Source organism: Colossoma macropomum, unplaced genomic scaffold, assembly GCF_904425465.1.
Source record: "Colossoma macropomum unplaced genomic scaffold, Colossoma_macropomum, whole genome shotgun sequence".
NCBI lineage: Eukaryota > Metazoa > Chordata > Actinopteri > Characiformes > Serrasalmidae > Colossoma > Colossoma macropomum.
The window spans coordinates 9,470,752-9,488,782 of NW_023494795.1; the positions used below are offsets into that span (position 1 = coordinate 9,470,752).

General features: G+C 37.3%; 2 protein-coding genes and 1 long non-coding RNA gene across 3 annotated transcripts in view; all 3 read left to right on the top strand.

Annotated features, from left to right (window-relative positions):
• Positions 1-477: 477 nt before the first annotated feature.
• Positions 478-14,090, top strand: LOC118816085 (adhesion G protein-coupled receptor F5). The gene is made up of 8 exons (XM_036582594.1): positions 478-575; positions 1,204-1,307; positions 5,752-5,800; positions 5,965-6,117; positions 9,435-9,605; positions 11,701-11,724; positions 11,913-12,062; positions 14,059-14,090. Exons 1-8 carry the CDS (start codon positions 563-565, stop codon positions 14,088-14,090), a joined length of 696 nt encoding a protein of 231 aa, XP_036438487.1. The 5' UTR covers positions 478-562.
• A 12-nt stretch (positions 14,091-14,102) lies between these two features.
• Positions 14,103-16,200, top strand: LOC118815331. The gene is made up of 3 exons (XR_005007800.1): positions 14,103-14,790; positions 15,244-15,267; positions 16,104-16,200. It is a non-coding gene; the product is annotated as an uncharacterized LOC118815331 (long non-coding RNA).
• Positions 16,201-16,667: 467 nt separating this feature from the next.
• Positions 16,668-18,031, top strand: part of LOC118816086 (adhesion G protein-coupled receptor F5-like) — a 28,937-nt gene continuing 27,573 nt past the window's right edge. The window contains exons 1-3 of the mRNA XM_036582595.1: positions 16,668-16,688; positions 16,877-16,900; positions 17,088-17,237. Coding sequence (XP_036438488.1) covers positions 16,673-16,688; positions 16,877-16,900; positions 17,088-17,237 — 190 coding nt within the window. The 5' untranslated portion in view covers positions 16,668-16,672. The remainder of the gene's footprint in view (positions 16,689-16,876; positions 16,901-17,087; positions 17,238-18,031) is intronic.

The window sequence follows — 18,031 nt, forward strand, 5'->3', positions numbered from 1 at the left end:
ATACGACTGGTGTAGAATTACACAGAACTGTGTAGAATTGAGGTGTAACTGCTGTCCCATACATTGTTGTTGGGGTAGGAGAGTCAGAGCACATTACGTTGCAGTGCATGCTGGGTACTGTTGTGCAGCACAAAGTGAAATGGGCTAATATTAATAGAAAATTAAAATACTGTTGCGGGCTGGATAAGATTGTGTGGCGGGCCTAATCTGGCCCTCGGGCCTTGTGTTTGACACATGGGGTCTGGAGTTTACGGATGTTCAAATAATGCTTAAGAAGTGCTGTTTGTTTCATTCAGTGAAGCACTTTTTAATGTCTGGGATAAATTATTTCTTTCTTTTTTTCCTGTTTCAGTTACTTGTTGTGGTTGTGGAAGAAAATGGTAAGTTATATTTATCAATATATTTAAGGAAACCTTTGTGTTTCTCCTGCTGTTTGTACTGTGTAGCAAGTTCTATATTTATGCCAAATTTGTTTTAGGTCATAGTCAGATTGTCCACCAGGGGATCCCCCTAGACCACCCTAGAACTTGAATCCAGGGAGCAATAACAGAGAAAGCACAGCATGGCCACTAAAGGTAAGGTGTTACTAAATGATTATAGTGATAATTTCAGTTTCAAGTTGTTATTATATTCTTATGATCATATGGCTTCAGATCTGTTCTAGACTATAAGAGAGCTCAGTAAACTGTTTTGAAAGTCATGATATCCAACATTGGTATGTATAGCAAGAAATATGCAGATAAACAACCTTAAGTATTTAATATGATGTGTGAGTGGCCTAAGCTGTTATTTTTCAAGGATGTAGTTCAATCCAGATTTATCAACTCAGTGTAGAACAGTGTAGAATTACTATTACTTGCATCCTTCTTTGGTCTGCTTTGACTTCAGATAGAGAAATTCAACACAGCATAAATCAACACCATTATAATATATATTATAAAATATATTTTTAATAATATATTTTTAATTATTATTTATTAAAATATTGTTTTAAAGATAAATTTAATAATATATATTTTAATACTATATTTTAACCTATTTTTAAACTCACACTTTATTGAAATGAGGGAAAAATTAAATATTGAATAAATTAAAAAATGAAAAAAAATATGATAAATCAAACATAGGCCCTTTGGCTGAGGAGCAGAATCCACGCTTAAAACATTGATGTGATGTGAAAATTTCTTACCTTCACTTTCACAGGGCCAACTTCAACTTACTTTCTCACATTTGTTGCCATTTTGCTGATGAACATATGTGTGGTGGACTCACAAGGACTCCCTGATATTTCAGACATCATCCTACAGGTAAAGGTGGAGTTTTTTTTATTTATTTATTTATTTATTTATTTATTTATTTATTCATTCATCTATTTTACTTTTGCAAAAAAAAAAAATGTTAGATTGTTAATACAAGAGATTAACACAATGTACACAAAATAATTGTTTTTATGTATTTATTTATATATTCAGTTACTTATTTGGTGATTTTATTTAAAATCTCCAGCTAAAAACGTTCACATCTCAAAATTACATTCTAATACTTGGCTTAGAAAGAGAGATAGCACCCAACTTTAAGATTTAAAATTGAAACATCCCCAACTGAAAGCTGCATTCAATAAGAGTTCAGGCGTGAGTGTGATCAGCTGCCCTTTAAAGCTATTTTATAAAATTGATGAATGGATGAAACTGTGCTGCCTTCCAAAAACAACTTTACAGGTTTTATACAGTGGCATATCAAGCATTTAGAGCTCAATGAAAGGGCGCTATTCATTTTAAGAGAAAAGGGGGCAGCCTGTCTCAGTGTGTTTAACTGGGGTGGCCAGAAGGGTCACCTGCCTGGTGAGCTACCTGATATCCTACTAAACACACTGACAGGCCACAGATACACAAGCTTCCTATTCACCAGTTTCTCATTTCAATAATCTGTTCTGCTTCAAATGGTTCAGCAGTTAGATTCTGAGTGCCTGTACAGGTGCAGCTAACTACTGCACGATTTCAGGTGGAGTGGAAAAATCAAATGAGAAGCTGGCGAAGAAGAAGCTAGCTTCAGCTTTGTCGTGGTTGTCATTCCCAGTTGAACGGAATTTTCTCTGTTACCAAATATCGTACATCAAATCAGACATGCCCCAGAAAATAACACCTGAAAAAATTAAATGAAAAAAGGAGAAGCTGCTGCTGTAGGTTGTTTACATTGCCATGGTTACAGACACTGTGCGGCCTTAAGATGCAGACGCTGATCAGACAGAGAACTGAAACTTTTATGGCTTTAATTTTTTTTACTTTTTTCAAATTTGACTGGTTATTGACCATCGGCAACTCACATATCTCTAGAATCATTAAAACTAGATAGAGAAGACAAGATAGACTGCATAGTGTTCTGTTTCTGAATAATAATAATAATAATAATAATAATAATAATAATAATAATAATAAATACACTGTAGTTGAATTAGCTCAGAGGTTTATACTAAGGCCCAATCCCATGTCTCCCCTCGCCCCTACCACTCAGCCCTTAGCCCTTCCATTTTGCGCGTTCATGTCTAGGGGTAGGGTGTCCCGATTCTTGTTGAGATAGAGGGGTAGGGCGAAGTGTTAGGATTACATGGTCCTCCAAACGGAGGTTTTTCAGAGTCACACTCCAAACAGAGTGTTATGAGAAAAAAAGAAAAACTGGCAAGATGGCTGCGCGAGCAAGCAAAGAAACCCACAAATGTGAGAATTTTCTCTGTAAGAAATTACGATAACCACTGTATTATATTAGTTTAATGTCGTTTCAGTGTATTATGGTCCTTTTCTTCATAACAAGCATAAAAACGCTAATAATATGCTGATGTCGGTAGTTAGCTAGCTAAATTTCCTGTTCCACCTTAAATGGTGCAGCAGTTACATTCAAGCGTCAGAGCTACTGCACCATTTAAGGTGGAACAGGAAATTTCGAGATACAGCTGGCCAAGATATAGCTATAGACATAAACTTCAGCTTCATATCATCAAAGAATTAGGGGCAAAGTGAGACTTAAAAACAATTGTCACCCCCCACTGCCACCCCCACCTTTGAAGGCATATCATTCCCTAAATGTAACTAAAGCCCAGCAGTGAGGAGCTGAACTTTATCCTCCTCTGCTATCACTGCAGACTGGCAGGGTCGCCTACAGAGCAGCGCTAGTAGCTGTTAATGAAGTAATATTGAGGTTTGTCCCATTTCATAGGGAAGATTTCCACCACTACAGCTTGTAACTCAGTTTCAAGGGTCAAGGTGACACTCAAGAACAAGGGGTAGGGGTAAAAATAAAAAATGGGATTGGGCCTAAGAATCAAACGACTAAAACACAAAGGCTTGGTTACAGTTTGCTAAAACGTCAGGCCTATGGCTGCGCTTCCCTTATCTCATCTGCAGAGGTCACTGTCTTGAAGTTTCTAAATATCTCTAGCAGCTTTAACACAATTATGTGGATGATATTGTGGTGTTTCACTACTGGCTGCGCTGCCTTTAGAGCTTGCAAGCATGCACGCAAAAAGGGCTATAAGAAGAGGCTCAACACACCCATGACCTGTCGATGCATGCCCTGCAAACATCAGTCACCGCCAGGGTGGCGTTCAGCCTTTAAAACATTGGTGCGCCATTTTGTTATGGTTTCCAGGTTGAACGACATGTTTTGTCAAAACGGTGTGAAACAGTGTGCAGTCGTTTGATGGATGTGTCAGAGGTGTTGCCTAATCAGCAATGATGTTTATATACAAACCCTGCCACATCAAAAGTGCACACAATGATTTCTAATAAAGTCCCATACAAATGTGGCCACTGCAGCTTGGTGAACGCAAGTACTGTAGAGGGTAGAAGACGTGTTTGTCGTATGTATTTTACATTTAAAGTTTAATAGAATAAGCTATAAATTATTTACTTTTAATTTATCGTATGGGTTATTGTAACACTCTCTGTTATGGCAACTGTATAATGTAGCTGTTTACATAATTAGTTTCATTCACGTGTTTATACCCATTTCATCAGGCATTTGAAAATTCTTTGAAAAAGATGCCAAAAATGGCCTTCTCAGCTGCCATAATTGCAATTCTTGCTTAGCACAACAGAGTTCAGCGCACCACCGTTTCCGCTTAAATAAACGCGTTGCAACGTTTTGCCCCGGTTTTCAGTACAAAGTACTATATGTGGTAATTTTACTTTAACATTATGTTCATTTGTCCAATTACTATAATCTCTTCAGATCAGTTCATTATGTATGATAAAGCTGTTTTGTTAGCCAAGTCAGAAATTTGTCATTTAACCCACCTAAAGTGAGCTTCTTTCAAACTGTGTTTAAATAAAGTCGTTGCAGTTCTCGTGGCATCCTGTAGGGGGAGGTTCAAGCCGGTTCAAGCCAGTTTGGAAAAACCGGTTCAAACCAGTTTTGAAAAACTAGAAAATTCTTCATTCGGTCTTTTAGTAAAGCGAGGCTGAAGATAAGACATTTTTTTGTTTACTCTGAAGAACTGGCTTAATTTGAGGTCTTTTTCTGTCAATTATTTCTCCGCTTAGTGAGAAACTGGTGAGTAATGCTTCTTTTTTTCCTCGTGCACTGCTCTCACAGCGGGCATTAGCATGGTGCTAACCTAACTGACAGATGAGTTAGGGTGTACAAACTGTGTTTTTAGAAGGAAAGAGAAAGAAACAGAGAAAAATTAAAATAAGAAATAAATTAGTGAGTGGCAGCAATTTGTTCAAATTTTAATGAATGTTGCTTGAGAAAGCTGAATGCTTGCTACCACAGTGAGAGCTTAAGGGCTAGCCCAGCTAGCTAACCTAGCTAACGCTAAGCTATATAACCTAGTTAGCTTAGCTGGTTCGCATACTTGTTATTCCCCATATAGGAAAAAAATATTTAAAATGTATTTATCAAATATATTTTTGCAATGAATGAAAAAATGTCCACACACACACACACACACACACATATATATATATATATATATATACACAGATCAGGCATAACATTATGACCACCTCCTTGTTTCTACGCTCATTGTCCATTTTATCAGCTCCACTTACTATATAGGTGCACTTTGTAGTTCTACAGTTACAGACTGTAGTCCATCTGTTTCTCTGATACTTTGTTAGCCCCCTTTTACCCTGTTCTTCAGTGGTCAGGACCCCCATGGACCCTCACAGAGCAGGTACTATTTGGCTGGTGGATCATTCTCAGCACTGCAGTAACACTGACGTGGTGGTGGTGTGTTAGTGTGTGCTGTGCTGGTGGATCAGACACAGCAGTGCTGTGGTCAAACAAGGTCATAATGTTATGCCTGATCGGTGTGTGTGTGTGTGTGTGTGTGTGTGTGTTTAATAAAGGTTACAGACACAACTAAATATACATGAACTGAACAAACGGTAACAGTTACTGACTTCTGTGTTTTGCGTTGTGCTTTGCGTTAACCATGTACATATGCAGTAAGACCGCGCTTCCATAAAATGTATTTCAGATGAGCAAGATATTAACCATAAGTGCACAGTGTATCAGTACCTACAACACTTGTTTTTCAGTATTAATTTTTAGCTTAATTGTTAGTCTTCATGAGGTATTTTCACACTGACTGGGTTGCGAATGCTTTTTTTAGCACTGAAATTCACATCCAGTCTGATGTGTTTTTGTTATTAAGAGGCTCAATACCATTTAATGTTTATACCTACAAATCCAAGTATAAGGTGGCTATGACATTATGTGCTCTTATTAGCTTTCCAATTCTTTAACTTCCAGCTGAGCTACACGGATGGAGAACTCAGTCACGTGAGAGAAAAACGAGATGGTAAATATGAATTCCACATTCAATGTAATATTCTATGTAAAAGATTTACAGTGTAATTAGTAGTTAAAATAAAAATGAACATGTTTTCCCCCCATGCAGTGGAGGTGCAACACATCCTTTGTTTTACTTCACTTAAATAACCAAAATCTCATTATCGTTCTCAGCCAGCATAGTGCCGCTGGAATACATCGTGGTGGTGGAGATAAACATATCACAGGTGATTCTGATAGAACAAATCAAATCCTCTCTGGACTCGATCAGTCTTCCATTACAACTAGACAACACTACAGAACTCAGTGGTGTGAACATTACAACAGGTAAGCTTGGTCTACCCAGTGTTAAAGTAGTCTCTGAAATGTGCTTGTGTAAAAATTTCGGCTTGTCGGTATTTTCATTTATTTTTATGCACTGTTCATGGGTTCTTTTTTAAGCAATTCTTTGGTTTCCCACTATGGGAAACAATTATGATTGACCACCAGTGACACTATAAACCCCTTATCCCCTTAAAAAACACTGTGACATTGATGGCAGGCTGGTTATTTTCATCATCACTAGCTCTGCTCCTGCTACTGGATGCTACAATGGCATGTTAGGCTGCTGTACTATGGACCTAAGGGCCACCTGGACAATAGTCTACATGTTTGCTTTACAAATAATAACATACAGAGATACAGAGAACCACAGTGAAGACTTAATGAATTGGGGCCATATTACAGAAACGTCTTAAGTCTGAAATCTTATCTTATCTGTTTAGTCACCATGACAACCTCAGTTAGGACTGAATTTAGGACAGAAGCTATTACAGAACAACAGTTCTTAAGTTCATAATTTTATCCTAACTCAAGATAAGAAAACAGTAACAGTAAGAATACAGAAACATATAAAAACTAGACAAAATTTCCTAAAAATTTTCCTAAGTTTAAGACAACCCCAGAGCGTCTTCTGTTTCAACCGTCTGTTTCTATTGTTTTGTGCAGTGAAAGGCAGCACCGTTTACTATAACTAACATAATGACGCTAGCTACAGTTATCAACACTGAAAACGATGAAAACAGCATTCTAAAACCCAGACACGATCTCCACCGTCCCCTCTTATTACCTTTGTGCATTAATGTTGATAAAAACTCATCAGATAAAATATTACAGTGATGGTGGTGAATAATGAGGAGACAGAGCTGAATGGGTGTCTGTTTATTAGGAGGAGTAACGTTAGCGAGCTTGGCTAAAGCGTTTGGGAAATGGAGACTGAAACTGGAGACAGCGACTCTCTGATAAACAGCACAAAGCGCAGAAACAATATTCTTAACTTTCAGTTTATCACGCTTTAGTTTGACCTTTTTTTTGTACATCAATAAAGATAGTTAGATGCCTTGCTAACAAGCTTGATTACTTTGATTTTTTAATGTGATTACTTTCATTACTTTGATGTTTATGTTTCAGCTGTGCAGGTATGGTCGGTTGCTAGGTAACAGACATGACAGTTGATTGTCAACTTCGATCAAATAAGTTAAGATTTCCTAACTTGAGATAAGAAAAGATGCTGTAAGATAAGACAAGATTCCTAAATCAAGATAAGATTTGCTTCTGTAATACGAACTTGTAAAAAATCTTACCTTGATCTTTCAGATCTTAACTTACGACAAAAAGAAAGGAAGTTTCTGTAATACGGCCCCTGGACTTCATGGCAGCAGATTAAAAAAAACTCTGAATAATAATAATAATAATGAGAAGCATTAAATTTAATTCGGGCTACATACATGTCCTTATCATACTTCAAAGCTGGAATCAAAGCTTTTATTTTGAGCTGAAATGTGTGTGTTTGATTTAAAGGAGCTGTTTATTATTTTTAAAATTATTTTAAAAGTATTGTTTATAATTTTTTTGTTTAGGTTTATTTTAAAATATGTTATTACATTTTATCATCTTCATTTCCCAATGTTTATATTATCTGAAAGGCCCATATAGTTTATTTTTTAAGGTTGAAATAGTTATTGTTAGTATTTCATTAAACATTTTGCTCACTTAATTCATGTTTTGTGTTGGATTAAATTTTCACACTATGAACTTCAAACTTATAGCAAATAAATGTTAACCCCGTATCTTGGTTATTGGCCCAGAGGAACACATATTGGTCGACGCCTAGTCACGAATCACTGGTTTAAAAGTGTAGTTTTGGGGAGTTGATAATTTATGCTGAGCGCCCACTGGTGGATTTAGGAACCATAGCATTGACTTATAAATCTGACACTTACTGCACTTACAGTCATGTGCAAAAGTTTAAACACCCCCCTGGTCAAATGACGTTTTGTTTATTTTCTAAGTAAAAATAAGTTAACATCCTCTACAGGGAACAAACTTCAGTTTCTGCAAGTGCTGAATTTCTGTTTATTTGCTTAGTTTAAAATATTAGAAAAAACAACACAAAATATAAAATAAATTATGGCCTGTGCAAAAGTCACAAAATTCAAAAATAAGCTAATTAAGCAAAATTAAATATCATTTAATTTCCAACCGGATTATATCACATAATAAAAACTATTTGGAAATATCTCAAAATATCACGACAGTAAGAAATGGCTTTCCAACAAACAGGTTTGCCGGCCAAACTTTCAAGAACTGCTGGTATAAAGACATAGTTTGTGTTAATTCGATAAAAGACAGGAACACACACAAAAAGAAAAACTACAGGAAACTAACGTCAACACTGAAAATGACCATTCCTGAGGTTGTTTGGTTAATCCTTAAGTGCTTAGACAGTGTAGGAGAAATCTGGGTAACACTTTATTTGGATGATCCACTGTAGATGCTTTGTAAATGCTCAGTATATCTTTAAGTAAAATTCAACTAAATATCTGTTAAATGCAACTGAACTCTAAATTGAGTGTTATTTGGAGGATCCACTGTAGATGCTTTGTAAATGCTCAGTCTGTTTATATGTAACATCCAACTAAATATATATTAAATGCAACTGAACTACAAGTTCAGTGTGAAAGAGTTTATTAAATCCATCCCTGCTCCTAACCTTAACCTCAAGGCTAAACCTACATCTACTCCTAACCTTAACCCTAGCCACAGTGTTGTTGATAATCAACTGAACATCCCCAGAAAGTTTGTAAATGATTTAAGTATCTGTAGAGCATCTATAGGGGACCATCCAAATAAAGATGATTGCTGTATATGACTGATATGAGGAATAAAGACAAAAGAAGGAATAAAAAAGTTCATATTAAGTGTGTGCTCATAGATTTTTCTATTGTTCCTGTTTTTCAGTTTTTCAGTGAAATTATATTAAATTGTAGTTGAAATCATGTTTAAACTTTATCTGATGTGCTCCTTATGAATTTGGAAACAATAAAAGTGGTATTTTTTAAAGTAACAGTCTGTGAAGTTTTCCCATTCTATCCTAGAGAAGAGCATTACATGATATTTCTAAAGCTTTTTGCCTCGTGTCCCATCAGCAAAATATTATAGTGTGTGTATTCCTGTATTGGCTTCAGTAGTGACTTATGCAGCTTTTAAATTAGTTTGCCATCTGTAACACAACAGCAGAACAATAACTGTTCTGACAGGTAAGAGTTTGTCTTGTCATCAGATACGATGTTCTTAATTAAGTATGCGATTTCTTTTTGTTACAGTCTGCGTTAATGATACTGGATACAACTGCAGATGTGAGAATCAGTATTTCTGGCCATGTGACAAATGTGTACAATATGGACATTGTGATGACATCATCAATGCCACATGCGGATGCCTGGGTGACATGCCCAATGATGGACAGTACTGCCAACCCATCACAGAGCTGACGAGTACGTACAAGCTATACGTGGCGTAAACTGTGTGCTGTGTGTAGATTTGCACATTGCTGTTGTCTTACACTGTTGTTTTATGTGAACCATGTCTAGTCCAGCCTTGTTCAACACCACTGGTACTTCACTGAGAAGTGAAGCTTTTATGGCTTTTAATTTTTTTACTTTTTTCAAATTTGACTGGTTATTGACCATCATCAACTCACATATCTCTAGAATCATTAAAACTAGATAGAGAAGACAAGATAGACTGCATAGAGTTCTGAATAATAATAATAATAATAATCCATCCATCCATCATCTAAACCGCTTATCCTTCTGGGTCACGGTGGGGTGCTGGAGCCTATACCAGCTGTCACTGGGCGGAAGGCAGGATTCACCCTGGACAGATCACCAGTCCATCGCAGGGCATAATAACAATAATAATAATAATCATTATTATTATTATCCTGGGTTCGATTCCCGGCCGGGCGACCAGGGTCATTTCTGTGTGGAGTTTGCATGTTCTCCCCGTGTCTGCGTGGGTTTCCTCCGGGTACTCCGGTTTCCTCCCACGGTCCAAAGACATGCAGCCAGGCCAATTGGACATGCTGAATTGCCCCTAGGTGTGAGTGAGTGTGTGATTGTGTATGTCTGTCTGTCTGCCCTGCGATGGACTGGCGACCTGTCCAGGGTGTATTCTGCCTTCCGCCCAATGACAGCTGGGATAGGCTCCAGCACCCCACCGCGACCCAGAAGGATAAGCGGTTTAGATGATGTATGTATGTATGTATTATTATTATTATTGTTATTATTATTATTATTATTATTAAGTGCACTGTTGTGGAATTAGCTCAGAGGTTTATACTAAGGCCCAATCCCATTTCTCCCCTCGCCCCTACCACTCAGCCATTAGCCCTTCCATTTTGCACGTTCATGTCTAGGGGTAGGGTGTCCCGATTCTTGTTGAGATAGAGGGGTAGGGCGAAGTGTTAGGACTACATGGCCCTCCAAACGGAGGTTTTTCAGAGTCACACTCCAAAAAGAGTGTTATGAGAAAAAAAGACAAACCGGCAAGATGGCTGCATGAGCGAGCAAAGAAACCCACAAATGTGAGTAACGCTATTCTCGTTATTTAGTTTAAGCCCGTTTCAATGTATTATGGTCCTTTTCTTCATAACATTTTACTACAATTTACTAATTGTGTGCTGATGTCTCGGTCGATATCTTGCTAAATTTCCCATTCCACCTTAAATAGTCCAGCAGTTCTGACACCTCAAGCACCAGAATGTATCTGCTGCACCATTTCAGGTGGAACGGGAAAATTTGAACAAGAAGCTGGTAAATAGCTGACTTCAGCTTCATATCACTGAAGAACTGTGGGTGGGTGATAAACAAATATAACATCCTCCCTCTGAAAGCATATGATGCTCTAAATGTAACTAAAGCCCAGCAGTGAGGAGCTGAACTTTACCCTCCTCTGCTGTCACTGCAGACTGGCAGGGTCGCCTACAGAGCGGTAGCCTATTAATGAAGTGATGTTCTTTTTTATTTGAGGGTCCCATTTCATAAGGGATGATTTCTACCACCACCCCTTGTAACTCCTTGAAAGTTCCAAGGGGCAAGGTGAGACTTAAAAACAAGGGGTAGGGGTAAAAATAAGAAATGGGACTGGGTCTTAGTTTGGCTACAGACCCCCTTCAGCTGAGTGAACTGCTAGTTTGTATTTGGAGGAGAGACCAAACCAAAACAATCATAGCCTTCCATTGTGTATGCAGCAAACACTTTACAGTAGTAATAAACTGGACCTAAAGTATCTATGTTCCATTTGTTCTTTGCTCTTGCCTATTGTGCCCTTTCACCCTTTTTGTTTTGGTGCCATAAAGCTGTCATCATACATGTGGTATTGCAAAAAGTGCAGCAAAATGTCACAGTGATGTATGAAAGTCAGTGGAGAGTCAGGATCTTTGTGTTTAAAACTCCAAATCTATCTCAAGTAGTCCAACTAATAGCGGTATTTATTTTAATTCATTTGTTAATTGATTTGGTTTTCAAAACAATCTGGTAAGGATTTTTTTGAGCAGCTTCTAATCTTTCTCATCTTTTTGTTTTATAGATGTCACGTGTCCAATTCCGACAGGTACGTAAGAACATCTTGAGAAAAAGCAACAAATATACAGTGTAGTATGGTAAAATGTTTGTAAATGCCATTGCAGTAATCAATGAAACTATTTATACCCTTTTGCTCTTGTGCTTTTTCTCTTACTTGAATTTTCATGCAGATAAATTCCATAAAAGTTCAAAGGATCTTTGTTTTGTTTGTTGCAGTGACTCCGGCTCCCACTGAATATATGGCTGAGGTTGAGATTGACACAGTGGATGCAGCAGCGCTTAATCAACTGAAAACTCTTCTGAAGAACCTCAGTTTACCCTTCGGAATAAGTGAAGTTCAGATCACTGAACTCAACATCACCACAGGTAACAGTCCTCTCTGTCTTTTATAAAGTACCAGACATCTTTGTAGGTTTTTATTTGTTCAGAAATAGTTTCAGAACTTCTTTAGAAGTTTATCTGTTGACAGTAGTCAAGTCCCCAAAGGTAAAGTGTTTTTACCTACAACACAATTACACTAAACAAAGTATTCTCTTTGCAACATGCTTGTAAAAGTAGAACACATTTTTCCTGAAAGTTATTTTGTGTTTCTTTTACAGAGTGTCTTTTGAATAATACTGGATACCAGTGCAGATGTGAAGATCACTATTTCTGGCCGTGTAACAAGTGCACAGCATACGGACACTGTGATGACATCATTAGTGCTACATGTGGATGCATCAGTGGTTTTCCAAATGATGGACAGTTCTGCCAACCAATGACAGAGCTGAACAGTATGTATTAGCTCTTTCATAAAAAAACATGCGAAGCAAGTTTATTTTATTAGCCTAAAGTGGCTTTTTGTAGTAGGTCAGTGAAGTGGAACAGATTTTTAATTAGACAGTTTACAAAGTACTTGTGGCTGTAGTCACTGGTGATGTAACCTCTAAACGTCTCCGTGACTGCTGGCAATGAGTTATAATGATACGTCTCGCAGTAGCTTCAGCTTCAGGCGTAGTGCTGCATTTGTTTGCCGGCAAATAGAAAATGAATTGTTGGTAAAAGGTATGGAGTCGCAAAAGGACAGACTACAGCTCTTAGCTTTGTCTCGACATACACATTACTCCTCTGACAGGTATTCATGAACCAGGTAATCATATAGTTTACAGTCAGTGAAATGAGACTTTACAGCTTTGATTTCCAGTGCCAATTAAAGTGTTCGGACCTACTGCCTAATTGACTAACGTTAGCTAAGCAAGCAGTCTACAACTACCAACAGTGCCAGCCACCCGAGTACACATTTAATACTGATTAACTGGTGCTCTGCTGAAACATTACATCATAAAATTTTACATTTATGGCATTTTGCAGACACTCTTATCCAGAGCGACTTAGAATTTGATCATTTTCCACAGGTGGACAAAGGAGTCTTGTCCAAGGACTCTTATTGGAATAGAGTAGGGTGCTTACCCAGGCGGGGAATTGACAGACTAAACAGACTAAAGACTCATGAGTGAGACTCACTATTGTCATCTGGATTTGTCAGACCCTAGTGGGCGCTCCCGAGCAAGTCCAAAATGAATAGGTTAATATGGAGCATTTGAGCAAAATTATAGTTTAGTTTTTAAACATTTTTTTACAGAAGAATGCATTAATTATCTGAAAACTAAACAGTATGAAATATTAAATCTTTTAAAAAGATATTGAACTCCAGTAATAGGACTTTAAAACAGCACTTCATGTACGTTCATGACGGCAGTGAGAGCAAACCACTTCACTCAGCCAGCGAGCTGCTCTGCTTGCCAACCAGTCTGGTTGGCCACGCCCCAGAGCCAGGCTGCACTTAAACTGGCTCTGCTACTGTAGTGCTTAGTCTGCCAGCGCTACCTATCGGTGAACTTCAACACCACCAATCAGTGGTGCCTAACCCTAATAGCTGAATCAGTGTCGTAGTATTTTGGTACCTCTTTTGTCCTTGGATCTCCTTAGTTTAGTTTATCCAGTTTTTATATTTAAACATTGGTTGTATGTAATGAATAGTGTACTGCTTGCTGTCTTCTGTCTTCTGCTCAATTCAGTTTTTGACTGTGATGCAGAATGAAATAAATTCACTAAATGTTGCAGATAAAGCTAAGTTCATCCTTGCCAGCACAGCAAGTGGAGTTCACCTCTCAGCAACCTGTCAAATTCATGAGTAAAAATAGTCTGACCTGTTTTAAATAGAACACGCAACAGTGATGAATGAGAGAGAACGAATATTTGGCTTCTGACTTCTGAACTGTGAAGCATAAAGACTTTTTTGGATATAATTAATCATACATTTAACAAATATTTTAGGGCAAAATAGAGATTTTCTAAACATTCTTATCTTTTTGTTTTATAGATATCACATGTCCAACTCCGACAGGTATGTAACAGCATCTTACATATTTCAGTCTATTTTCATGTTATGTTGAATTTTGGGAATATTATTTCAGCTAGTGTAAAAAGAAAGCTACTGTGATTTCTCTCAGTTGACATTTTACATTCTTTGACAAAATACATGTAATTCCAAATAATTAATGTTTGCTTTATTCCCTTCAGTCCCTCCAACTCCTGCTGATTATATGGTTGAGATTGAGATTGACACAGTGGACGCAGCAGTGCTTAATCAGCTGAGAACTCTTCTGAAGAACCTCAGTTTACCCTTCGGACTAAGTGACACTCAGATCACTGAATTCAACATCACTACACGTAATTGTTTATTTGTGTAGCACTGTAGTTTTGTCTCCAGTATGAACGATTTGTCACTAGTTATTGCTACAATATTTTGATCATTTCCTTAGATTATCTCAGGAATTACAAATAACACATTATTATACGTTTGCAGCAAAGATTACAACATGGCTGCAACAAAAAAATGCGTCTTCTGTTAAATTATTTTGTCGTGTTTCTTTTATAGAGTGTCTTTTGAATAATACTGGATACCAGTGCCGGTGTGAGGATCAGTATTTCTGGCCGTGTAACAAGTGTGCAGCATATGGACGCTGTGACAACACCCTTTCTAGCACATGTGGATGCATCAGTGGTTTTCCAGAAGATGGACAGTTCTGCCAAACACTGACAGAGCTGAAAAGTATGTATGACACAAAAATAAGCACACGTGAAGGATGTTTATTGTTTTGTGATTAGACATCATTCACTGGTATCAGTCAAATCTTCTTAAAGTTCTATATGTTCGATTTGGTGAAGGAAAAGTTTGTTCAAGGTGTGTTTATTAGTCACTCAGTTCATCCAGATTTGTTGCTTTAATGCTACTAGATCCTGCTGAATCATTGATAATATGATTAAGCTATACTTTGTATAGTAAACATGGCATAAATGTGTAATTTTAACATAAAATTTTGTTTTGCGTTCAAACATACATGAATTACGTGTAGGTAATGGTCATTGCAGATACTGTTGAGTTTGTCCACATCAGTACTGCAAGTGGAGTTAACTCCGCTACACTGACCCTTCCCTTGTGTCAAGCTTTTTTAAATGCTTATTTCATAATTTTTATAATCATTCTTATCTTTTTGTGTTCCAGATTTCACATGTCCAGTTCCGACAGGTACGTAACAGCACTTGAAGTTTATTAGTCCAGACATATTCTGCAGTATGTTGATTTTTGGAAATGTTATTCAGCTTTAAAATATTATCATCTGGAGCATTTTTAGTTTTGATTTTAATCGAGCAGATTTTCATCTATTTTAATCAGTGTATCAGTTCACATCGGCTGTGCTGCATGCATGTCTTGTCGCTCTCAAAACGCAAGTCTGTTTTTTTTCTCTACTTGAGAGCAAGTGAAGCATGACCTCCATTGAGATCCAATACAATTCCACTCTTTCACTTTCTAAAGTGTTGCAAACTAGATTTAAAATATTACTTTACTGAAATGTGGTGATTTTGTTGGTGTGGTTGTTGCAGAGCAGCTCCTGGTCTGTACTGACAGAGTGTGGAGGAGATTAATCTCTGATACAACAGCAAAAACGTCTGATTTCATCACAATAAATAGATCTGCAGTTTGTGCTTTCAATAGCTCTGTCATGATTATGAAATTTTGGCTGACAAATTGCAATTAACAATGTTTTTTGTTTCATTGTATACAACTATTAGAACAAGCCTAAAGTGGCCAAACAGGGTGATTAGCTATCTTTATTCATAGCTACCAATACTTAGTAGCTCCCAACTGATGACAGAAACAGCTCGAGCACAAATAAGCAAACATTTTTTTGCACTTTGAGGTGAGGTGACATGGAAACCTGGTATAAATATATGTGTGTAGCTAAACCTGATCATTTCACTTTACTTGTCAAAGTTACAGCTTCTTGCTCTTGTGCTTTTTTCAGTTGAGTTTTCATGTTTCATGTAATTCTATATGATTTTAGTTTATTTTGTTCCCTGCAGTCCCTCCAACTCCTGCTGATTATATGGTTGAGATCGAGATTGACACAGTGGACGCAGCCGTGCTTAATCAGCTGAGAACTGTTCTGAAGAACCTCAGTTTACCCTTCGGAATAAGTGACGTTCAGATCACTGAACTCAACGTCACTACAGGTAACTGTCCTCTCTGTCTGTGCCGAGACTCACTGTTGTAAAATGTCACATTGTTGTAAGCTTTACATTATTCAGCAGTTAAGCTAAAAGTCTCTAATATGAATGCTCTTTTTCTTTGTTCCCTGAGTTTTTCGTTAATTTACATAAAATTACACAACAATTTTTTTTGGGGGTATTTTTTTAAAAATTGTAATAAGAGCAAGACATTTAATAGTCCAGTTTTGTTCAATTAAGCTTTTGTGTGTTTCTGTTAATTCACAGTGTGTCTTTTGAATAATACTGGATACCAGTGCCGGTGTGAGGATCAGTATTTCTGGCCGTGTAACAAGTGCGCAGCATATGGACCCTGTGACAACGTTACTAATGTCACATGTGGATGCATCAATGCTTTTCCAAATGATGGACAGTTCTGCAAACCAATGACAGAGCTGACTAGTATGTATGAGTTGTAATAACTAAATAGAAAACATGTGAAAGATGTTTTTTTCAGTTTGTAAATAGCCCACATTTCCAATTATATGTTAGTAGAGTTGGAATTTAACAGCATTTTAATTAAATAGTAGATAAACATCAGAGCTTTTAAATAAACATATATTTTCCCATCATTCTTTTTTGTTTTATAGATATCAGCTGTCCCGTTCCGACAGGTATGTGAACCTGAAGGCAGTCAGTTTTAACCAAATATGTGATGTATTGCTTTCTTTGTAAACGTCATTTCAATTTGCACAGCAATTCACAGCTTCTTGCTCTTGAGTTTTCTGTCTGTTAAATATTTTCTTTTAGTAGTATTCCATAAAAAATCCAAATGATTTTTGTTTGCTTTGTTCCCTGCAGTCCTTCCAACTCCCACTGAATATATGGTTGAGATTGAAATTGACACATTGAATGCAGCAGTGCTTAATCAGCTGAGAACTCTTCTGAAGAGCTTCGGTTTGCCCGTTGTAATAAGTGACGCTCAGATCACTGAACTCAACATCACTACAGGTAACTGTCCTCTCTGTCTGTGCTGAGACTCACTGTTATAAAATGTCACATATGTTTGGAGGCTTTATTTGTTCCACCCTGCTCTTTTGTCTCCATCATGAATAGTTTTTTAGTTATTTAAACAGTATTTTTACTCTTTGCTTTGAATATATTAAAATTCTACCAATAATTTTTTAGATGATTTTTGCAGTGTGTAAAGGATCAGTCAGTGCCGCTGGCTGCCAGCAGAGGGCAACAGTGGCGAGGTGATTGGTGGCTGTTTAGTGCCAATCAGGCACACCTGTGTAGAAGGGTGACCGGTATGGTTATCAGAGTGCAGAAGAGAAGAAAAAAGACAGACAGGTTCAAAACAAAGAATGAGAAGAAACAGGAGCTACAAAAGTAAAGCTAAGAGACAAATAGTTCCTTCTATTAAAGAGGAAAAGAAAAAGAGGGCTAAGAGCAACCTCTGCCCCAAAAGTCCCTGGAGGCTGAGAGGAAACTCAAAACTAATCCTCTGCATGTCTCTATAGAGAGGTTGTTGTAGTCTAGAGAATTTCTTTTGTTTGAACATGGCATTTCGGGGTTTTGTTTCTGCCCTTTCAGTGGTGCAGCGGTAACATCTCGGCCTGCGAAGCATTAGATTGCGAGTTTGATGCCTTCTTGAGGCGACCCTACACCAAAGTGCACAATCATTACACTCTAGTCTGTTCACCTGTAGTTATTATTCAGTCGTTCAACAAATCTTTTCCACTTGATTCAATTAAAACCCAGTGCTGCCTTACAGTCCCATAACACAAAGTTGCTTTATGACT